Raw genomic sequence first — 23,986 nt, forward strand, 5'->3', positions numbered from 1 at the left:
TGAAGTTGTGATCATGCTGCATTTAGCAATTTCATACTTTATTATTATGCATTTGTTTATTCTTTTCACATTCCATTCACTCTTTAGCACTCCCCTAGTGCATTTTTTTAAAATGTATAAAAATGGAAAAAGATGAGGGAAAATATATTTTCTATTTTAGGGTGTATTCAGACCAGAAAAGTGCTTTAGTTAGTTATAATCTAATCCTGGTACATTTGAAGAGGACCAAACAAAGTGAAAATGACATGAAAAACTAATTGGTTAGAATCTAACCATATCTTTTCATTGTCAGGCAAAACATTTCCCTCTGTCCAGAACATTCACCAATGTTCCAAGGCTGGCATCTAGCGTAAGGCACATATGGCATCACAGCAAACCTAGACAAAACATAAGATATAATCAAGCATTCAGCGTTCTTAGGCGCCCTTGGCAGTGTCCGTAATCTAGAAAAACATCAGGCATGCATTGAACAGTTGATTAAGGATCATTCAGGAAATATACCCAAAAATATTTGTTATTTCAAAGTGCACAAAAAAATACATATCAGATTATGAAGTTATTATAAAAACATTTCTCATTACCACTTAGTCCATCACATATAAAAAAAATGTCTAGTTATGTCTTCTTTATTGATTTAGTGTGCAGGTGTAATTATATGCTTAAAATGTTTCTTTTATTGATTTAATGTGTGAATGTAGTAATTGTATGCTCATGTACTTTATTCAGTGAGGTGTGAGCATATTTGTTTTTGTAGCTAGACGGGACGTTTTGGAACACATTTTCTTCAACATACAAGTGTCGCTGGTCATTTCAGATGAGCGAGCGCCCTGGAAGATGTTTGGAACCTACCTGACTGTCTTCAGACTGCAGCAAGGATCCATTTGGACCTCCATCAAGGCCTGCTTTCCTTTCTTTCCATAATCATTGTTATTCAGGTCCAGCTCTTGGAGGTGGAAGGGGTTGGACCGGAGAGCCTTGGCCAGTGAGACGCATCCTCGTGTGGTGATCATGCAGGACTTGAGCCTGCCGCAAAGGGTAACACGGGTGGGCGAAGCCCAAGGTTCTTGGGTCGGCTGGCCTTCTGGAACTTGACGGGATGGAGGAGAGACTTACCCGAGGACTTGCAAGGTACACTGCGGTTTTGCTAGTCCGCCGGCGAGGGCCTCCAGCCCGTCGTTGTACAAGAGGTTGTAGCTGAGATCCAGATCCCTAAGGTTGCAGGGCGAGCTTAGAACGGAGGCCAGTACCTCGCAGCTTTTCTTGCTCAGGTTGCAGCGCGAGAGCCTGAGAAGACAAGAGGACGACCTGCTGAGGAAGGACGGCCTTCACCCTAACCGTGAAGGCGCCTTCACTCTTTCTAGGAATATAGATTACTGTTTGAGCCACTCATGACAGGTCACTTTAGAGCAGGCCAGGGCACAGGTGATTAGACCACCTGTGAGGATGGGTTTGGAGTCTGTTAAGTTAAAGTTAACTAGCGCTAGGCTAGACTTTCAGCACACACATAGCTCCTCGTGTAGACTAGAGCGCGGCAGTTTAAATAGTGCTGCAGTACACATAAACACACTTTCTACTGGGGTAGTAGACAAATCCAATCACTCCGTCCCGACCGGTCTTGCTGATGAAACGGTGCTTGTTTTAGATAACTTCACACGTGTAACAAATATTCATCATCAAATTCCCACGGTCGTTTCATCCCACCGCGCTAATAAACTTTTGAGAGGTGATGTTAGGCACAATTTTACTCGCATCCCGTTTAAAAATCCTTCGATAGATACGCACCCTGATCGACCGATTACACTTAAACTCGGTTTTATGAATATTAGATCGCTTCATACGAAAGCAGTTCTCGTTAATGACTTTATCACGGAACATAATCTAAACGTTTTTTGGTCTTTGCGAGACCTGGTTAAAACCTAATGAACTGCTGCCGCTTAACGAGGCCTCGCCTCCAAATTTTGTGAGCTCGCATGTGGCACGTCCTCGAAAAAAGGGTGGGGGTGTCGCCCTCATCTCAAATTCTGAGCTTAGATTTAGGCCTCGCTCAATTCACGTATTTAAAACATTTGAAGTTCTCATTGTGCGATCCACTGCTTTACCGTCATTCCATCGTCATCACGTCATCTGATGGCGCCGCGGATGGCTGCCACGGTGAGTCGCTCTCTGTTTCTTTGTCTTATTTTGTGTGTTTTCTGTGTCTTCTGCTGTCCATCCCGGATCACTTTTACTAGAGAAGCACTGTTAAACATCGGTCAGTCTTCTTCTGGTATTTTCTCTCCTGTTCTCTCTGATTCAGACTGTTTGTCGGAGATTTTAGCCGGAGCGGCGGTGCTATACAAGCTAGCGCGACGGCGGCGATGCGGAAAACGAGCCGGAGCCCTCGTTAAGCTGAGGCAGAGAGGGTTCCGTTCTGCCCTACCGTCAATTCATCTGGCGAATGTCCGCTCCCTGGCGAACAAGATGGACGAACTGTTGCTCCTCACTTCAAGGAACATGGACTTCAGCAGATCCGCCGCGCTGTGTTTTGTTGAAACGTGGCTTAGCGAACGAACCCCCCACCACGCCATGGAGTTAGCTGGGTTTCGGCTAACGCGTGCAGATCGCAGCGCGGAGCTCTCCGGAAAATCAAAGGGAGGTGGTCTCTGTTTCTACATTAATGAACGTTGGTGTACCGATGTCATGGTGTTGAAAGAGTTTTGCAGCCCTCTCCTAGAAACACTTTTCATAAACTGCCGGCCGTTCTATTCACCACGGGAGTTCTCTTCGATCGTCATGGCGGCTGTTTACATCCCACCACACGCACGTGCGAGTGAAGCCACGCAGATGCTGGCTGACCAGGTGACAGACATGGAGAAACCACTACCAAATTCACTAATCATTGTTCTGGGTGATCTTAACAGGGCGAACCTCGCACACAAACTCCCCAGATACAGACAGCACATAACGTGTCCCACCAGAGGGGCACAGACACTGGACCACTGCTACACCGTAATTAAGGATGCATACCACTCTGTGGCTCGTGCAGCTTTAGGACTCTCGGACCACTGTCTAGTTCATCTGATCCCTGCCTACAGACAGAAACTAAAAACTTCTAAGCCTGTGGTGAGGACTGTCAGGAAGTGGACAGTGGAGTCAAGGCAGAACCTCCAAGCCTGCTTTGACTGCACCGATTGGAGAGTTTTTGAAGCTGCAAATTCAGACTTGCATGAACTCACTGACACTGTCACATCATACATCAGTTTTTGTGAGGATCTGTGTGTGCAGACTAAGACCTTCTGCACGTACAACAACGACAAACCTTGGTTTACACCGAACCTTAGGAGGCTGCGCAAAGTCAAGGAGGAGGCCTACAGGAGCGGCGACCGGGACCTGTTCAAGCAGACCAGAAACACACTGAACCGAGAGGTCAGCAAAGCCAGGAGGTGTTACGGGGAGAGCCTGGAGAGACACCTCTCTGCCAATCCTGATCCCTCAACAGTGTGGAAAGGCCTGCAGAGCATCACGGGCTTCAAGAAACGAACCCCCCGTCCTGTGGAGAGCCCAAGGCTCGCTAACCAGCTAAACAGGTTCGACTGCAGGTTTGATCGGTCCTCCCACACAACGGGACCTCCTGCAGCACAATCCACATACTCACCTCCCCCCACAGCTGCTCTGTCCACACCTCCATCACCATAGTCACCGACTCTCTCTCTTGCAGAGGCCGCGCCCGCACTCCAGATTCGCGAGGAGGAAGTGCGCCAGATGTTCCGGAGACAAAAGATCAGGAAGGCACCGGGCCTAGACGGCGTGTCACCTTCCTGCTTGAAAGTCTGCGCTGAGCAGCTGGCGCCCACCTTTGCAAGGATCTTCAATCGTTCCCTGGAGCTGTGTGAGGTGCCCGCGTGCTTCAAGAGCTCCACCATCGTTCCAGTGGCCAAGAAGCCCGCCATCACAGGTCTGAATGACTATAGACCTGTTGCGCTGAAATCTTTCGAGAGGTTAGTGCTGAACCACCTGAAGGATGTCACGGGCCCCCTGCTGGACCCCCTCCAGTTTGCCTACCGGGCAAACAGGTCGGTGGATGATGCGGTCAACATGGGACTGCACTACATCCTGCAACACCTGGACACCCCAGGAAAGTACGCCAGGATCCTGTTTGTGGACTTCAGCTCGGCGTTCAACACCATCGCTCCTGACATCCTCCAACAGAAGCTCATCCAGCTCGCGGTGCCTGCCTCCACCTGTCAGTGGATCACCAGCTTCCTGACCAACAGTAGACAGTGTGTGAGGCTGGGGAGCATCACATCTGACACCCTGACCACCAACACTGGAGCCCCTCAGGGGTGCGTCCTCTCCCCACTGCTCTTCTCCCTCTACACCAACGATTTCTCCGCAAGTGACTCTTCTGTGAAGCTCCTGAAGTATGCAGACGACACCACTCTCATCGGACTGATCCAGAACGGTGATGAGACTGCGTACAGACAGGAGGTGGAGCGGCTGGTCCACTGGTGCAGCCAAAACCACCTGGACCTGAACCCGCTCAAGACCGTGTAGATGACAGTGGACTTCAGGCGAGGCCCTTCACCACTTTCACCCCTCACTATCTGCAGTAATACTATTCTCTCATCAGACACCTTCAAGTTCCTGGGAACCACAATCTCTCGGGACCTGAAATGGACCGGCCACATAGACTCTGTCCGGAAGAAGGCCCAGCAGAGGCTGTACTTCCTGAGACAGCTCAAGAAGTTCAACCTGCCGCGGGAGCTGCTGAAGACCTTCTACACTGCCATCATCCAGTCTGTCCTCTGCACCTCCATCACTGTCTGGTTTGGATCGGCCTCCAAACAAGACAAGCACAGACTGCAATGGACAATAAGGACTGCAGAAAAGATAATTGGAATCAACCTCCCATCTATCCAAGACTTGTACCTGTCCAGGACCAGGAAACGTGCAAGTAACATCTCAACAGACCCTTCGCACCCAGGTTGCGGCCTGTTTGAACTACTCCTCTCCGGACGCCGTTATAGAGCTCTGTACACTAAAACCAGCAGACACAGAGACAGCTTCTTCCCCCAGGCTGTCGCTCTGATGAACTCACACCACTCTTAGAGTCTCAGAGTCATTACTGTGCAATAAAATCCTGCTTTCCACACCTTTTTTGTCTACACTGTTTGTACTATGTGTCCTTTCTGCATCCATTGCAGCCTGGTCTCCTAGAAGAGGGACCCTCCCATCTGTGGTCTTTTCTCAAGGTTTCTCATTTCCCCTAGCTGGAGTTTTAAGTTTTTCCTTGCCCTCTTGGGAGTTTAAGATCAGGGGATGTTTGAGAATATCTTTCGTTCTTCACATGTCCTGAGTGTTGTTGTTAGTCACCTAAATGTTGAACAGAGGCTGTGATTTACCGAAGTCAAATTCCTTGTTTGGCACGCTCAAACATGGCGAATAAAAAACTCTTGAATCTTGAATCTTGCTGTTATTTATTGTCCACCCGGGGCTTACTCTGGCTTCCTGGATGAATTTTCAGAATTTGTGGCTGATCTAGTGACAAATGCAGATAATATAGTTATCATGGGTGATTTCAACATCCACATGAATTCACCGTCAGAACCACTGACTTCGGCATTTCAGACTTTAATCGATACGTTTGGTTTCACGCAAGCCGTACAGGCAGCAACGCATAAGAATGGAAATACCTTAGATCTGGTATTATCCCGGGGACTAGCAACCTCAAATATAGCATTACTGCCATACACTACTGTTCTGTCTGATCATTTCTTAATAAAATTTGAAATTTTGTCAAAGACAAGAGAGCAATCAGAATTATAGCAGCCGTAATTTTAACTCCATGACTGCAACTGCGCTATCTGAGTTACTGTCGCCGGCAACCGCCATGTTTCCTGCAAACAGCGGCTCTATTGATAATCTTACAAATGAATTCAATGCGACATTATTAAAAGCCATTGACTCTGTGGCGCCGCTACGTCTGAAAACTCGCCGTAGATGGCCAACTCCGTGGTTCACAGATGAAACACGTACGCTTAAACAGTTATGTAGAAAGCATGAGCGCAGATGGCGTTTAACCAAACTTGAGGTTTTCCATCAGGCATGGAAGGACAGCCTCCTGAAATATAAAGATGCGCTTATCTTAGCAAAAACTCGTTATTTTTCGCAAGTCATTAATCTCAATAAAAACAATCCTAAATACCTATTTGATACAGTGGCAAAGCTAACTCTGCGCCGGCCGACCCCCGATAGCTCCTTCCACTCAGCTGACGAGTTTATGAAATTTTTTGCTGAAAAGATTGAGTCCATTAGGGACGAGATCAAGAATACCATTCCAATCGCTCCGCCGGTTACTAGCGCTGGGGATCATGCAATAACCCTCTCAAATTTTAAAAGCGTGTCCCTTGAAATGCTTACAAAATTGGTTAGTGCGGCTAAACAAACAACATGTTTACTCGACCCGCTTCCAGCCAAACTACTTAAAGAATTATTTCCAATTTTAGGACCGTCCGTCTTAAATATAATCAATCTGTCTGTTTCCTCTGGGATAGTGCCAACAGCCTTTAAAACCGCCATTATTAAACCGTTACCTAAGCGAGCAAATCTTGACCCGGACTGTCTCAGTAATTAAAGGCCAGTTTCAAACCTCACATTCATAGCAAAACTTCTTGAAAAAGTAGTAGCGCAGCAGCTTATTGATTACATGATCGCTAATAATCGATATGACGCTTTTCAGTCTGGTTTTAGAGCTAATCATTCCACAGAGACAGCACTTGCTAAAGTGACTAATGATCTCCTCATAGCCATGGATTCAAATACGTCGTCTGTATTGTTACTACTCGATCTTAGTGCTGCCTTTGACACTGTAGACTTCGATATTTTATTAGAGCGTCTTAAAAGTTGTGTTGGTATCTCAGGGTCAGACTCAGCTGGTTCAATTCCTATCTATCAGACAGGACGCACCGTGTGGTCCATGGCAATACGTCCTCTAAGCTCTATAATGTTACGTGTGGTGTCCCACAGGGATCGGTACTCGGACCGATTTTATTTAATATTTATATGATTCCGCTTGGGGACATAATACGTAAATATAATATTAGTTTTCAATGCTACGCGGACGACACCCAGTTATATATGCCATTATCGATGACAGATCCGCGGGACTGTTGTAATCTCGAGGCGTGCCTTGCGGAGATCAAGCAATGGATGTCTCTCAACTTCCTTCGTCTTAACCCAGATAAAACTGAGATGTTGATAATTGGTCCTACTCGTTATCAACACTTATTTAAGGAAACCACTATAACTATAGATAACCGTACTATCACTCAGAGTGATACTGTAACTAATCTCGGGGTAATATTTGACCAAACGCTCTCCTTTCAAAAACACATTAAGAATATAACCAGGATTGCGTTTTTTTCACCTTCGTAATATTGCTAAGATTCGTCCGATCCTCTCGACCGGGGATGCGGAAACTATTATACATGCGTTCGTCACGTCGCGCCTGGACTACTGTAATATATTATTCTCTGGTCTTCCTAAGTCCAGTATCAAAAGTCTACAGTTAGTGCAAAATGCCGCTGCGAGGCTGCTCTCACGGTCAAGAAAATTTGATCACATTACCCCAATATTAGCCAAATTACAATGGCTCCCGGTCCATTTGAGATGTGACTTCAAGGTTCTTCTACTAACCTATAAATCACTGCATGGCTTAGCGCCTTCATATCTCGTCGACCTAGTCGTTCCTTATGTTCCGTCTCGTAACCTTTGTTCGCAAAACTCTAGTCTTTTAGTTACACCGAGGGCCAAGAAAATGTCTGCAGGTTCTAGAGCATTCTCTATTCGGGCTCCAGAGCTTTGGAATGCCCTACCAATGGATATTAGAACTACTACCTCAGTAGAAACATTTAAGACACGTTTAAAGACACATTTCTATGAGATGGCCTTTAACTAACTTGGAGTGGCCGATTTGGCCGGAGTTTGTGTTGTTCTCTCTGCCCACCCCCTCTCTGGCTGGGGAGGGGGTTAGGTGGCGCAAAAGCTGATAGCGGCTAGCTGGATTCGCGGGGACCAATTCAAGATGAAGAAACTGCAGCTCAACCTCCTTGAAGACACTGCCAGGACAATCGAGGGCATCTCCGACATCCATTTTTTCATTGATTTTCATATTATGTATTGCTTGTTCCCTCTCTGCATCCATTACAACCTGGTGATCTTGAAAAGTCCCCAGTCCCAATGATCATCGTCACACACACATCTGGGTGTGGTGAAATTTGTCCTCTGCATTTAACCCATCCCCATGTGATTTTGATCCATCCCCTGGGGGAGAGGGGAGCAGTGAGCAGCAGCGGTGCCGCGCTCGGGAATCATTTGGTGATCTAACCCCCCAATTCCAACCCTTAATGCTGAGTGCCAAGCAGGGAGGCAATGGGTCCCATTTTTATAGTCTTTGGTATGACCCGGCCGGGGTTTGAACCCACAACCTTCCAGCCTCAGGGCGGACACTCTACTATTAGGCCACTGAGCTGGTTAAAGGGGGATCCTTCCATCTGTGGTCCCTTCTCAAGGTTTCTCATTTTCCCCTGGCAGGGGTTTTTTGAGTTTTTCCTTGCCCTTTTGGGAGCTTATGATCAGGGGATGCTTTGAGAATAATTGTCAGTTTTTGGCTATGTGAAGCCCTTTGAGACTCTTTGTGATTTAGGGCTATACAAATAAACTTGACTTGACTTGACTTGACGGCTGACACGAGCGGGCCAAGCCCAAGGTTCTTCAGCCAGCTGGCCGGCTGGCCTTCTGGCACACGACAGGGGTGGTGGAGAGCCTTACCCGAGGACTTGCAAGGGACACTGCGGCTTTGCCAGTCCGGCGGCGAGTGCCTCCAGCCCATCGTCGTACAAGTCGTTGTAGCTGAGATCCAGATGCCTCAGGTTGCGAGGCAAGCCTAGAACGGAGGCCAGCATCTCGCAGCTTTTCTTGCTCAGTTTGCAGCCGTCGAGCCTGAGTAGACAAGAGGGCGGCTGACACAGGCAGGCCAAGCCCAAGGTTCTTGGGCCGGCTGGCCTTCTGGTGCTCCACAGGGGTGGAGGAGAGCCTTACCTGAGGACTTGCAAGGTACACTGCGGCTTTGCCAGTCCAACGGCGAGCGTCTCCACCCCTTCGTTGTACAAGTCGTTGTCGCTGAGATACAGTTCCCTCAGGTTGCAGAGCGAGCTTAGAACATCGGCCAGCACCTTGCAGCTTTTCTTGCTCAGGTTGCAGTGCGAGAGCCTGAGAAGACAAGAAGGCGGTTGACACGGGCGGGCAAAGCCCAAGGTTCTTAGGCCGGCTAGCCGCCTGGCCTTCTGGCACTCGACAGGGGTGGAGGAGAGCTTTACCTGAGGACTTGCAAGGTACACTGCGGCTTTGCCAGTCCAGCAGCAAGCGCATAGAGCCCGTTGTCATACAATTTGTTGTCGCCAAGATCCAGATCCCTCAAGCTGCAGGACGAGCTTAGAATGGAGGCCAGCACCTCACAGCTTCTCTTGCTCAGGTTGCAGTTGTTGAGCCTGAGAAGACAAGAGGGCGGCTGATGCGGGCGGGCCAAGCCCAAGGTTCTTGGGCTTTCTGGCGCTCGACGGGGTTGGAGGAGAGCCTTACCCGAGGACTTGCAGGGTACACTGCGGTTTTGCCAGTCCAGTGGCGAGCGCCTCCAGCTTGTCGTCACATAAGTCGTTGTTGCTGAGCTCCAGATGCCTCAGGTTGCAGGGTGAGCTTAGAACGGAGGCCAGCATCAAACAGCTTTTCCTGCTCAGTTTGTAGCCCGAGACCCTGAGAAGATAGATAGATAGATAGATAGATAGATAGATAGATAGATAGATAGATAGATAGATAGACAGACAGACAGACAGACAGACAGACAGACAGACAGACAGACAGACAGACAGACAGACAGACAGACAGACAGACAGACAGACAATATAGCTTAATATTAATAAAATAACAAATTGATCAAATAAATAAATCGATCAAATAAATAAATAAGTAAAGGGCGGCTGACATGGGCGCAGACAGTTCAACGTGCTGGCTCGAGGGCACCTACACTGATTTTTGAGAAGCCTTGACCACCGGCAGCAGCATCAGGAGCCCCCTCTCGGATGCACAGTAATGCTTCAGGTCAAAGCACCTCATGGCTTCGTTGGAAGCCCGTAAGACGAAGACCAGGGCCGACCACATGGCCGGAGATAGGTCCTCCGTGGACAAGTACCCCGAGCTTAGGTATTGTTGGATCTCCTCCAGCAGGGACTCGTCCTTTAGCTCGCTCAGGCAGTAGAACAAATTGATGTTCTCCTCGGGAGAGTTCTGCTCTATCTGTTGCTTGATCAAGCGGACCGTTCCTGCGTTGCTGTGTCTGGAGTTCTTTGGCGCCTTCAGCAGCTCACCCAGAAGGTCCTGGTTGCACTGCAAGGAGAGGCCCAACAGGAAGCGGAGGAACATGTCCAGGTTTCCGTCACTCTCTGAAGCTTTGTGGATGGCCGCCTCATGGACCCGAGTGAGCGGCGTCTTTCTAAAAAGCATCCAGTGGTTTCCCAGCACGTTCTTGTTGTCCTGGAACAGGCTCATCATCACATACAGAGCGGCCAGATATTCCTGGATGGTCAGGTGGATGAACTGAAACGTCGTGCGGCCTTGGTATTTCTTGAGCGGGGGTACCTCCTTGAAGACCTCGGTGAAGATTCCTGAGTATTTTGCGGCCGGCAGGTAATCCAAGCCGCTTTCCCGCAACTCCCTCTCAGCGAAGATCTGTTGCTTTTTAATCAGGTGCTGAAAAGCAAGCTTTGCCATCGCTTTGACGTACTCGATGTGCTTCTGGCTCTCTCGCTCCTTGGACTTGTCCAGGTGATAGAGCAGGAACTCTGTGTACATCTCAGTCAGGGTTTTGGGTAGCCACCCCCCCTTACCGGTGTCCCGATAATCTTGGAGAACAGTGGCGGTGAGCCAGCAGAAGATGGGCATGTGGCACATGATGAAAATTGTGCGGGATTTCTGGATGTGCTTGATGATGTACTGCTCGTCAGGGAACCTCTTCCTGAAGTAGTCCAGCCTCTGAGAGTCACTGAAGCCTTTCACCTCGGTTCTGCTGTCCACCAGGTGCGGTGGGATGTTGCTGGCCGCCTGGGGCCGCGTGGTGATCCAAACCCGTGCGCAGGGAAGCAGGTTACGCTTGATGAGATGCGCTAGGAGCACCTCAACAGGGTAGGCTTGGGTCACGTCCACGTGCACCTTGCGCCTGTTGCTCAGGTCCAGGTTGAGGCGGCACTCGTCCAGGCCGTCCAGCACAAACAAAATCTTGATGTCGCTGCATTGGTAGTGGCACTTTCCCGAGGTCTGCAGCCTGGCAAATATGTAGTCCAGCATCTTGTCGTCCTTGCTCTCCCAGATGGAGTGGTGGATGAGCTCTGCCAGCGAAAAGCTTTTCTCCTTCTCTAAGTTCAACTTGCGGAAGGTGAAAGGAAAGATGAAGTGCACGTCTCTGTTGGTTCTCCCGCTGGCCCAGTCCAGGACAAACTTGCGCACCAGGAAGCTTTTCCCGATGCCCGCGAAGCCCACGGTGACCATAGTGCGGATGGGCCTCTCGCTTTCGAAGATGTCGCACTCTTCAATGGACTCCTTGTCCTTATCGCACATTTCCATCTGAAGGACCTCATGCTGCTTGTTGGGAAGACCGTCGACGCCGCGGGTAATGTAGAGCTCGGTGTAGATGTCCTCCAGAAGCTTCTGCTGGCTGAGTTCCGTGTTGCCCTCAGGAGCATTGAAGTAGCCCACCCGCAGGTTGTCTTGCAGCTCCATCTTGAATTCGCTGACCAGGTCGTCCACTGAGAAGACATGTGAGGGAGTAGAAGGAGATCCAGTGTTATAAATGTGTCTTTAGGCCTGGCCGCAAGTGTGCCGCACCAATGCTGCCACTTCCACTCAAGGAGGCAAGTGACGGAAGCAAGAGCTGTTGAGTGGCTCAGAGTTTCTTTCAGCCGTCCTCCTATTCGTTTGCATCATCTCAGAGTTATCAGGTAAGCTGCTTTCTGTAAGGCCCCCACCAGAAGCCAACATTGGCGTGCGGCGGCTTCACCTTACCTTTGATTTGCTCCATGTCGCTGCGCAACTTATGGGCCAGATTGTAGTTGTTGATCATTTTCAGAATCTTGATGGTCTCCTCCACAGCGTTGTTGCCGTGCTTCTTCTCCAGCTGTTCGGCGATGTCCACGTGGTTTGCGTTGTGGTCGACGTCACTGGGGTGCATATGGAACTGGAAGTTTGTGAAGTCGTCCTGCTCCAGCTGCCTCAGCGTTCTCCACAGCAGCTCCTTGCTCTTGGTATCCAGAGCCATCTTTCTCGCATGGAGGATCCGTTCACTCCTCCGTCTGTAAGCAGGTGCCTGGCCGTGCGTGCGTCGCTGGTCTTACGACTTCTTATATGCCCGTACTGCAACTCGGGCTCATAAAGTCATTTGGCTGGCGTGACGCAGGTTTAGTAGGAAGCATCACCGCGTGGGCGGGCTCCGTGTTCTCACCTCCTCAACGGGGTGTTCTCGTCTTTGCGTCCACTTTTGATCAAGAGGAAACCTGAAAGTAAAGGGATAATCTTGATTTTCTCGCATAACAGATGGCGTGACGGCCACAATAGCATTCCACATCCAAACCAGAGAAGGCCGCTCGATTTCCGATAAAATAGATAAAATAAGGCCAAAGTCTGCTCGTTTTACGACTCCTTCCTGCTCCTCAAGGCTGCTTGACAATGACTTGAATGACAATGAATAACCGGCAAGCGGACCGAGTGAACCGTGTGACCAATCGCCAAAGAAGCTGACAAGTCGTTTTGACTAACCGAAAGACTAGCTCGCTCGCTCTCTAACGTGACAACCAGTCCTTTTTAACAGCAACGCTATGCGTCTATGCGTGCATGTCAAACAAAAGAAAGAAATCGCACATCCAGTTCACAATTTCCTTCGCGTCGTCTCGTCTCACCATGTGAGCGAGCGCCTTACGAACATAGTCAGGGCAAAGTCCTCGTCGCCGTGGCAACCAGAGGTCAGATCGACGCCCTGCCTGTACAAGCCCACCCAATTCATAGATAAACAAACAGATACTTTATGGATCCCAGGGAAAATTCACTTGCCAGCGGTATAAATTAAATACATCAGATAATATAAACATCGGACACAGTAAGATACAGTAATCCCTCATTTATCGCGAATAATTGGTTCCAAGACCACCCGCGATATGTGAAAATCCACGAAGAAGTGTCACCCTTTTTTTAACATACATAGTGCATCAATTAGTGTATATTAAACCATATAAGTGCATATGTTATCATTATAGGGCGGCTCGGTGGCGCACTGGGTAGCACGTCCGCCTCACAGTTAGGAGGGTGCGGGTTCGATTCCACCTCCGGCCCTCCCTGTGTGGAGTTTGCATGTTCTCCCCGGGCCCGCGTGGGTTTTCTCCGGGCACTCCGGTTTCCTCCCACATTCCAAAAACATGCTTGGTAGGCCGATTGAAGACTCCAAATTGTCCCTAGGTGTGAGTGTGGGTGCGGATGATTGTCTGTCTCTGTGTGCCCTGCGATTGGCTGGCAACCGGTTCAGGATGTCCCCCGCCTACTGCCCGATGACGGCTGGGATAGGCTCCAGCACGCCCGCGACCCCCGTGGGGACTAAGCGGTTCAGAAAATGGATGGATGGATGGATGTTATCATTATAACATTAGATAATAGTTTCAAACATGTAAATACGTAGTATAAATGACATACACAAAATAATGTATAAATAATATAAATATAAATATGATACGTGTGTGTGTGCGCGTGCGTGAAAATGCATAGGTATACATATACATGTTTATTATTATATATATATTTATTATATATTATATATATTATCATAACTTTTTTATAACAAGGTACAAGTGTACATACTGTAAATATGTTTTTAGAACTCTTATTATTATAACATTTTTTATAACAAGGTACATTACTGTAAATATATTTTTAGAACTCTTAATAATATAACAACTTTTTTTTATAAAAAGGTGTACAAGCTGCAATTGTATGGATACTCCCTGCCTTCTGCTGGCATGTGGGCAACTTTCGTGCCATAATTCCTCAATTCTGCTGGAGGCGGGGCATCAACCAGTCGGAGCGTTGAGCCGAGAATACCACGCCCCCACCCCTCCTCCCGAGCGTGTCGAGCCGCAGCGCAGATGGTTTCGGATTGACAACCTTCCTCCCAAGATCACGTGGACATCGACAAGTAACTGAGACGGCGACGTGACGGCACCGCGCTGTTTCAATGACCTTTTGGACACTGGGTGAAAAACTTGATATTGCTTTTGGTATGCGTTTTATCAATTGGAAAGAGTCTTTGCGGCGAAATCATCCTACGCCAGTTCGTTCACAAAGGAGACAAGAGTTCTTGAGTACTAATGTTTACTGTGAGTTTAGCTTTCTTTTACATCACAGCCACAGCAGTAGAACAGGTAAAACTGGTGAAACAAACGAAATTATTTCGAGTGCGCAATTAATTATGGATTTATTATGAACTCATTATGAAAACATACGAATCAAATACATAAGTAAAACATACATACCACTTTGGCCTGCAAGTGAACAAACGGGGTACTTTACTTGAACTTCGTGGTGACTGAGTTGCATTAATGGGAAAAAGACGACAAACTGAAAACTCCGCCCTTTCCTGTCCCAGTGCTTGGCGTCAGCGGAAGTAGTTGCTGGGCGCATTACAGCGTTGCAGCCAGACGCCAGTCAATCCAGACAAGCTGCAGTAGTGTAGCGATACATCCTGAGCATTATCTAGAAAACGGATCTGGCCCAATGATTTGCATACTGCTGGTTGCCGGTCATGGCACACTTTTACAGACTGAAATAAAGGTGAGCGGGGTTTTCCATTGCAAAAGAATGAAGTTACGAGGGTAAAGTTCGCCGGCGTCGAAGTGGATGCAATACCTCGAGCTGCTTAAACTTTAACTTGAATCACGCGCGGAGGGATTTAATGGGTAACTCTTGTTTAAAATCCTCACTGTAATGTTTTATGCGAAATGTATATTTGAGAATGTAAAATGCTCTACCATAATGCACTTCGATTTAGTAATTGATTAATAATTTAAAAATGTATTGACACCGAACCACCGCAGTGATTTCGGCTGCCAGATATCGGGAAAATATGCGGTGTGGTTGTTGAATGCAGCAATATCTGTATTATTGTAATATTTATAATGTACCACAAGTAAAGAAATAATGTTTTTTTTTATCTAATGAAAATAGTGCATTTTAATGCGGCAAGTTCACATATTCTCACCATATTAATGGTAATTACACCTGATAATCAACTATTGGATGGAGATGATTTAAGTTTGTCTGACTGACTGGTTAAATTATATTAAAGGATACAATCCTACAAGAAACCCATTGCGTTATGGGTATTTATTGTGATATGTTCAATATATTGTGCAGCCCTACACCCTGAAAAATCCTGGGTTAAAACAACACAATTTCGGTTAAAAATTGGGCCAACAAACAACCCATTTTTGCACAATGCAATCCAACAAATTGACCCAACTTTCTGGGTCAGTATAATTTTCAACCCAGCAATTTTAGGGGTGTAGTAGAAGTCTGGACACGTTTGAAATTGTGCACTGCTGTTCTTGGTTACATTTTCATCACATTACCTTACAATGGTTTCCACACCACATGTGCTAACCAGTGCGGCACGGTGGCTTAGCACGTTCACCACACACTTAGGAGGGTGCGGGTTTGATTCCACTTCTGGCACTCCCTGTGTGGAGCAGCGTGCTGGAGCCTATCCCAGCTGACTTTTGCAAAACGACAATTTTAGGCAAGTTTATGTCAGAAATTGAGCCGCTATTCTCAATCTCTGCTCTGAGCTTCCAGAGTAAAGTTAATAGAATGAATTAATGAATTAATCCAATACTTAACTTTTTACTTCCATGTTTATACCAGAAATTTCGATGTAGACTTTAGGATGTCATATTGACATTATTACTATAACAAGACCTAATATTATTTATCTCTCCACGACAAGAATGATGATACTGGCTTGTACAGCCACCTAATTGGGGTGCCAAAGACTTTGCTTCCTGGCACTGGAGGAAGGAAGATTTTGGACTTTTGGTGGAAAACCGTCAACTTGTGAGTCTCAGTGACTTAAAAAGCTTTCACATTGATAGTTTTCTACATTGTCATTGTCATGTTTACTTTACGTCACTTTGCTGATTATGTCTGCTCTGTCTTCAGGCGTCAGTTATTCACAGAGGTGTATCTTGTCACTAATGCAGACAAGTGAGTTCTTTAAACCGACACAACAGAAAACCAAATTGATGATTCCCTTTAACGATGTTTGATGGTCTTCTCTGACCAGATATAAGCATTTTGAACGCTGGGCCACGGCCAATGACTTCCCCGTGGAAAACATAATAAACGATGGCAGCACCACAGAGGAGGACAGTCTTGGTGCTGTGGCTGACCTGGAGCTGGCCATACGCTGTCGCAAGCTGCAAGATGACATCATTGTGGTAATATGTCAAAAATGAAATACTGTACTGATCAGTGACATTTTAATTCCTGCTTTGTGTAAGCAGATAGCAGGTGACATGTTGTGTGCAGACCAGAACTTTGACATCACTCAAGTGATCCGTTTTTTCCGTTCAAAGGTGAGAATTATTTTGTGGTATGGCAATGATGCTTTCAAGGAACTATACTTACGTTATGTGTTCTTTGTAGCCTGGAGAGCTGATCATCTACTATGAGATGGAGGAAAGCGAGAAAAGCACCACCAGGGGTATTGTGGAAGTCTGTCCTGATTCCCATAGGTGACAAGAAATATTAGACCTTTTTTTTTTTTTTTTTTATAGCTTATGAAAATCAAAATCTCGAATCTAGCCTGGGCTTTGAGTTAGGTTGTCCTTGAATGCAGGATAACTCGTTTCTGGGAGAAACCTCAAGAAGGGCTGACATCTTCTCGTCTGGCCAGTGTAGTGTTTTACTGCATCCAGAAAAAGTCTCTGCCCTTCATGTCTGACTTCATAAGTCAGAGGCAAGCCACAGACAGGTCCTTTGGAAGCTTCTGGGTTTGTAAAGGAACATTTCAGAACAGCCAAAACTATTTTTATATTCCTGAGTACAGTGGAGCCTCCGAGGGCAAGCACCATACGTGTGGGAAAGACTTTCCCATAGGAAATATATAGTATAATTAAAAAAGCTCCAGGGGAAATGCATTGCCATCATGGAAAAATGTAACTGCTCTTGAAATGTTAAGTAACAGTCATGCAAGGCTAAGAATCAAATAACAGCAACAAAACAAATACTATAAAATAAAACTACTTACTGACATCCTTTAGGAAAGTGGATCATTATTCAAGTTAATCTCTGCATTGTAAATAAAAAACGTTGACACACCATTAGCTTTGAAGGATGAGGCTTTGACAGTTATTACCTGCACCTGGTGGTGGGTGTCATCCTAAAAAAGACAAAATGACAGACTATGCAAAGGCATACTTAATCCTCTACATTATTGGTTTATTTGTTTCTTGATTTATTGAACATACAAACATTATGTTACATAAAATGTTTAAATTTATGGGAAAGAGGAAAAAAATCTATTATAGATCTAAGTTGCTTACATGTTCAAAGGGAGTGGTTGGAAGTACGTACAAAGAACTTATCTGGCCCGACCCCTAGTCTTATTTCTGTCACTTCCTAAGGCTCAAGCAGATTGAACAGAAACATATTTCACATATTCCTATTTGCACAAGTATAAAAATTACTTATCTATACATATACGGGTATATATATATATATATATATATATATATATATATATATATACATATGTGTGTATATATATCTATATATATGTATATATATACACATATGTATATATATACATATGTATATATATATATATATATATATATATATATATATATATATATATATATATATATATATATATATATATATATATATATATATATACCGTATTTGCCGGTGTATTGGTCGACCTTTTTCGATCCAAAATCGACCGAAAAAAATCGACCTCGACTTATACACCGAGTCATAAAATTTAACTTCGTATTCATCGCTTCAAATGTGATGGTAACCAAGGCCGTTTCTCATGCATCTCATTGTGCGTGGGTGTGCGTCCGTCAGGCTCATCAAACAGCGAGAAACTGAATCATTATAAAGCGTTCGTCGCATTAACACGCATCCTCAGCAACAATTTCAAATATTCTCACCTCAATAACGGACATCGAAAGCCAGGCAGCGACGATGACTGCTAGGGGGAAGTACTGGGTATTGAGCAAATGTGCGAGTCATCGCGGGTCAAGCAACGACAATAACTACCGGTACGTAAACATTCAATCGCCATGTCTAAATGAATGTCGTTGGCACTTAGAAAATATTCGCCAAACTTGGCCAGACTTCCAGGGGAAGAGGCCGAATTTTCACTTGTTCTGGCAGACCGGAGGAACCAGCCGAGGCGGACACTTTACGGCAGTTGAGTCGTTGGCACTTAGAAAATATTCGCCAAACTTGGCCGGACTTCCAGGGGAAGAGGCCGAATTTTCACTTGTGGTGGCCGACACGGGGAACCAGCCGAGGCGGACACTTTACGGCGGTTGAGTCGTTCGCACTTTGAAAATATTTGCCAAACTTGGCCAGACTTCCAGGGGAAGAGGCCGAATTTTCACTTTTGGTGGCCGACATGGGGAACCAGCCGAGGCGGACTCTTTATGGCGCAAGAGCCGTTGGCACTTAGAAAATTTGAACCGGGCGGCGTGCGCAAGCTCGCCGGCTGCTGGAAGTCGAATGAGGCTCCGCGATCTCCTCCGCGGTGCTTATAAACAGCCGATCCGCTCGGAGGGAGCTATTCCCGGCCACTTCGCGCGTGCGCACGGCCTCCCGGATGTGCCGGGCGGCGTGCGCGAGCTCGCCGGCTGCTGGAAGTCGAATGAGGCTCTGCGATCTCCTCCGCGATGCTTATAAAGAGCCGATCCGCTCGGCGGGAGCTATTTCCGGCCACTTGGCGCGTGTGCACGGCCTCCCGGTGGTGCCGGGCGGCGTGCGCGAGTGCGCTGGCCTCTGGAAGTCGAATGAGGCTCCGCGATCTCCTCCGCGGTGCTTATAAAGTGCCGATCCGCTCGGCTTGGCGCTATTTCCGGCCTCCCGGTGGTGCCGGGCGGTTTGCGCGAGCTCGCCGGCCGCTGGAAGTCGAATGAGGCTCCGCGATCTCCTCTGCGGTGCTTATAAACAGCCGATCCGCTCGGCTGGAGCTATTTCCGGCCACTGCGCATGCGCCCGGCCTCCCGGAATTTGAACACATTTCGTCAATAAATTTCGCATATTTCTGATTGAATTTTTAAGTTTAATATAATGCAACAATTGAGCTCGACTTATACAAAGGATATATCATAAAATCGTAAATTTCCGGCGAATTTTAGGGGGTCGACTTATACACCGAGTCGACTTATACACCGGCAAATACGGTATATGTATGTATATATGTATATATATGTATGTATATATATATGTATGTATATATGTATATGTATATATATATGTGTGTGTGTAGATGTAGTTTTTTATAACTGATTTATATATTTTGTAATACAATATATTGAAACATCTTTTTGAACACATGAATTTATTTATCATCACAGTTTTCCCACAAGTTCATACCTTTAACAGAGACACATTTGTTTTACATTGGGTCTCACCATTGAGTTTTTTTTTAAATCACAAGTGCCCCTTAGCTTGAAGCAGTGACGTGGTTCCAAACAGCTTCTAAATATTGTGGCATAATTGATTGTTATAAGCTTTGTAAATTATTTGTGCTGTTTTGGACTCGACTAGGTCATATAAAGTATTATTATTATTATGGATAGTTTATTTTTTTAAGCCATTATTTCATATTGAATGTAATATTTTCCATTTTTCTCGTGTATTACTCCTGTTCCAACAGAGCATGTTAATGGTTTCTCTTGCTGGTTCTTATGATTTTTAGTAACTTTTATATATATATATAAAACATAAACTCTTTCTGAAATTAAGAACTGAAGAAACTGAATGATGCTTGAATTCCAAAGTGTTCAACTTCAGGGAGGCTCCACTGTGCTGACGTAACATTGTACCAAAGTTTCTCATGGTCGAATACGCTGTTGCTGATAAAACCATTTTTTTTCTCAGGAGCAAATGATCAACAATAATCTACTTGATGTGTTTGGAATGAAGCTTCCAATTGGTTTCCAGCTAATCGGACAAGTGGTATGTGCTTTTGTTTTTTACAGTATAATTTCACTCGTTCCTGTTGCGCCATCCATCCATCCATCCATCCATCCATCCATCCATCCATCCATCCATCCATCCATCCATCCATCCATCCATCCATCCATCCATCCATCCATCCATCCATTTTCTATACCGCCTGTCCCCACGGGGGTCACGGGCGTGGTGGAGCCTATCCCGGCAGTAGGATACTGCTGAATCGGTTGCTGGCCAATCGCAGGGCACACAGAGACGAACAACCATCACTCTCACACTCACACCTAGGGGCATTTTGGAGTGCTCAATCGGCCTACCATGAATGTTTTTGGGATGTGGGAGGAAACCGGAGTGCCTGGAGAAAACCCCACGTGAGCACAGGGAGAACATGCAAACTCCACACAGGGAGGGCCGGAGGTGGAATCGAGCCCGTACCCTCTTAACTGTGAGGCGGACTTGCTAACCAGCCGTCCCCTTTTGCGTCATGAGCAATTACGATGCCTCGCATGTATGATTTGCAGTTGGGGATGCCCAAAAGCGTCTCAAATGATTGGCTTACCCTTTAAGAGGGTGCATTTTTTTCTTAACTGGTGGGTTTGTGAATTTATGTAATACCCCCGTGGGAACAAAGCGCTACAGAAAATGGATGGATGGATGGACGTCAAAGGATATGCTGTGCAACATTGTGCATGTACGAAAACCCTGAAGGATTCAAGGACAAATCACAACATAGTATCTCCAGGTGCTCAAGTAAACGTCGGAAGCCCTCGTTTTCAACAACACTCATTGGTTGTCCATCCAAAACCATGAATTCCAGCACTTTCTCAGTAATTCTCATAGCTTTTGCGCTATTGCCTGGGAATTTCTCCTGTCTTTGCAGTGCATCTGCTAACGTTAACTGCCGTGTAGGTCCACCTCCCGCTCCCTTAGATCTGCTCAACTGCTGGAACTCCTGGTGCTCCGTTGCATGGTGTTTCTGGAGATGCTTAATTTAAATTGGTAGTACTATAACTGGCAGTAATACCACCACCCCTGGCAACATTAGCTTTGCAGACATTACAAACTGCCGTCGAACGAGTTGGCGTGTTCAGTTTAAAGTACCTCCACACAGCTGACTCTTTCGTTCGCTCCATGTTTGCGTTTGTTTAGAAAACTCTCGTGGCATGCGGCACACGTGCTGCTAACGTATGACGTAGCCCACGTCCCAATAGATTAAGGAAAGGATCGGCTCACAGATCGGCTGCATTTTCCGATACCCGATCCATCTATTTTGTTGATATTGGGGCCGATATCCGATCCAGATATAGGATCGGTGCATCTCTATATAGAACTAACATCTCCTTTTCATTTGCCCTTCCTTAATGACAATGTGTGTTACTTAACATCTCAGGGTCTATCGGACTACACCAAGTGGCTCACTCGCTTCTCCACCAAGCAACAAAACAACTCTGCCAGACAAATTACGTGCCGGTCTTTTGCCAGGTTTGCATAGTAATAATAATGATAACAATAACTTAGATTTATGTTGATGTTTCATTGAAGTATAATGTTTAGTTATTGTTTTAATCATTATGTTTACCCCCATAAAGAATATGTGATTATTGCAATAAATTGACTGATAATGGCAGGGTTGGCTTAATGGGGAATCCATCAGACTGCTTTAATGGGAAAACCATCGCGATGACTATCATGAACTTCTGGGCCGAGGTCACCCTAGTGAAAAGTCAAACATTGGTACAGCAGTACACACACTTTGGTGCACCCCACATCATCATCACTACCACCAACAAGGACTAAGTTGCTTTGATCTTACAGGTTCTCGTTCCTCATCCTCTCAACGACCCCACAGAGTTTGGAAGCTTACAAGATTTGTTCAGTATCAGTAGAAAAGAAGGGTTTGTATGATCCAATAACAGATTACCTTTGATACGCAACAATATTTTTCAATTTCTCCTGTCATATCTGTTGTATGGTTCATCCACTGCAGGTATTTTGGAGGCCTCAGATTGTTGCAAGCGACATGTAAGAAATTCTACCAGTTCTGCTGCAAACAAGGGTGAGATTTGGTGGAAGCGCTTTGATTGAATATATCCTTTAAAGAAAGAATACTGTACTAGTCATTTTATCTTAAAAAATGTCATCATTCGCCAATCAATTTAATAAGACAGCTCTTCTTAACGGTAACATATTCAAGAGGTTTGCGTACGCTTGAGTCTCTTGAGTGCCTGCCCAGTGGGCAGTGCCCACATAAGTGTGAAATTATCCACACTACCCTAAATATTTTGGGGGTTACCTATCGCCAGAAACATGTCTGAGCAAGCCATTTGAAATTAAAACTTTCACAGCAGGTCTTATTTCCATAATGCTTCTTATTTCAGTCTTCACCGAGCAACATGCCAAATCCAAACGGCAAGTAGGTTAGATAGTAGTGTTCAGTGTTAGCGCTTAATTTCATAATTACATAACTAAGGTTATTACTAATTGTTGGGTCTAAATACGATTAGACATTAAATCACTCGCTGGAATGAAGAGGAGAAGACAACCAGAACAGGTTTACTCGCGAGGAGAACGATAGAGAAAGCAATCTCAGTTACAACCTCCATCAGTTCTGAGTCCTTACTCCACGTGCCCCTCTTTTTAATGTTATGGTTGCCCTGGTTACAGAGGCGTTGCTACACTAAAGGGAGGGGGGATTGTGTCTGTAGCAACGCTGATTAGCAAAAGAATGTAGTGTGGTGTGAATTAGCACTTCGTTGTTGGCTCGTGACCCCCCGCAGAGGCCGTCCCCAGCCGTCTTCCCTCACAGTTGGCTGACTCTTCGTCGACTGTGATCAAATACCTTGAAGCACGTTGATTGCCGCTTTGCTGTGGAACAAATGCAACTAGACCTTTGCTAACTTTATCTACTTGGTAAATTAACACATAATAATAATAAGTAACTTGTCCTAAACACTTCAACACACATTAAGCAAACGTGAGGTAACCGGTATGCAGTTCCTTAAACAAACATTGAGTAAATATGGGATAACTTTTATGCAACTACTTCTAACTGTATGTAACCTTTAACAAAGAAAATCAGGTCTGATAAACTACAATCTATGAACCAAACCTATATCTAAATGAAAAGGAATGAAGTTCCTGTGAATCAAACAAAGCCCATGTCACCTATGCAAATAAGCCCTGCTCATTGTTAGTGAAGGCCTCTTACGGGAACCAAAACACACAGACAACATAAGGACAGGAAGGATACAAATGGCTGACAGGGATCAAAAGACATCCCTATCACTAAAAAGGAAGAACCTAGATAAAAGGAAAGATAAACTCGTAAAGGCGAGGCCTCCAGGTCTGGCAGGCCAAAGCTTCACTTAAAATTATTCCAACACTAATGGAATTTCTCCTTGGGTAAAGTGAAATTATGCATAATTCATTGCACCTGCAGACATATTTAGAAAACCCATTTAGTAATTGACATTGTTTGTTTCTCCACAGCATCGCTTTGACAAAGCAGAACTTCACATTGAAGTATGACACAAATATTCCACGACAAGTGGTGAGGGGCCACTCGTACTAATTGCCTTATGACTAAGCGAGTAAACTAAAAGAGGAACCTAAATGTCCTTTTCTTTCTGTTTTTGTTGTAGGGCCTCGCTGGCAGCAGGTTAATAACTTTCTTGTCATC

General features: G+C 45.8%; 2 protein-coding genes across 7 annotated transcripts in view; one reads left to right on the forward strand and one right to left on the reverse strand.

Annotated features, from left to right (window-relative positions):
• Positions 1-14,698, reverse strand: LOC148394858 (NACHT, LRR and PYD domains-containing protein 3-like). Of its 2 annotated transcripts, XM_088381917.1 has the most exons (10): positions 14,601-14,698; positions 12,091-12,578; positions 10,061-11,834; positions 9,619-9,789; positions 9,357-9,527; positions 9,079-9,249; positions 8,809-8,979; positions 1,114-1,284; positions 850-1,023; positions 1-377 (listed from the first exon to the last, which is right to left on the reverse strand). In XM_088381917.1, the coding sequence occupies exons 2-10, from the start codon at positions 12,341-12,343 to the stop codon at positions 269-271; spliced, it is 3,165 nt and encodes a 1,054-aa protein (XP_088238043.1). In that variant the 5' UTR covers positions 12,344-12,578; positions 14,601-14,698; the 3' UTR covers positions 1-268. The 2 variants fall into 2 exon arrangements, with proteins under 2 accessions (XP_088238043.1, XP_088238044.1); XM_088381918.1 differs by lacking the exon at positions 8,809-8,979.
• Positions 14,308-23,986, forward strand: part of gkup (glucuronokinase with putative uridyl pyrophosphorylase) — a 15,485-nt gene continuing 5,806 nt past the window's right edge. For 2 of the 5 annotated variants that reach the window (XR_015859641.1, XM_088381919.1), the window contains exons 1-14: positions 14,714-14,898; positions 16,070-16,176; positions 16,282-16,326; positions 16,406-16,559; positions 16,626-16,697; positions 16,768-16,856; positions 16,961-17,114; positions 20,233-20,310; positions 21,698-21,789; positions 21,936-22,041; positions 22,123-22,202; positions 22,295-22,363; positions 23,797-23,857; positions 23,949-23,965. Coding sequence is in view for 4 of the 5 variants with exons in the window: in XM_088381919.1 (XP_088238045.1) it covers positions 14,842-14,898; positions 16,070-16,176; positions 16,282-16,326; positions 16,406-16,559; positions 16,626-16,697; positions 16,768-16,856; positions 16,961-17,114; positions 20,233-20,310; positions 21,698-21,789; positions 21,936-22,041; positions 22,123-22,202; positions 22,295-22,363; positions 23,797-23,857; positions 23,949-23,965 (1,181 nt within the window). In the remaining variant the exon portion in view is untranslated. Of the gene's footprint in view, positions 14,490-14,713; positions 14,899-16,069; positions 16,177-16,281; positions 16,327-16,405; positions 16,560-16,625; positions 16,698-16,767; positions 16,857-16,960; positions 17,115-20,232; positions 20,311-21,697; positions 21,790-21,935; positions 22,042-22,122; positions 22,203-22,294; positions 22,364-23,796; positions 23,858-23,948; positions 23,966-23,986 lie in introns of those variants that run through there. The other 3 variants (XM_088381923.1, XM_088381921.1, XM_088381920.1) reach the window with 3 other exon arrangements.

This window comes from Syngnathus floridae, chromosome 7 (assembly GCF_059516105.1).
Source record: "Syngnathus floridae isolate MCC-2025c chromosome 7, RoL_Sflo_1.0, whole genome shotgun sequence".
Lineage (NCBI taxonomy): Eukaryota > Metazoa > Chordata > Actinopteri > Syngnathiformes > Syngnathidae > Syngnathus > Syngnathus floridae.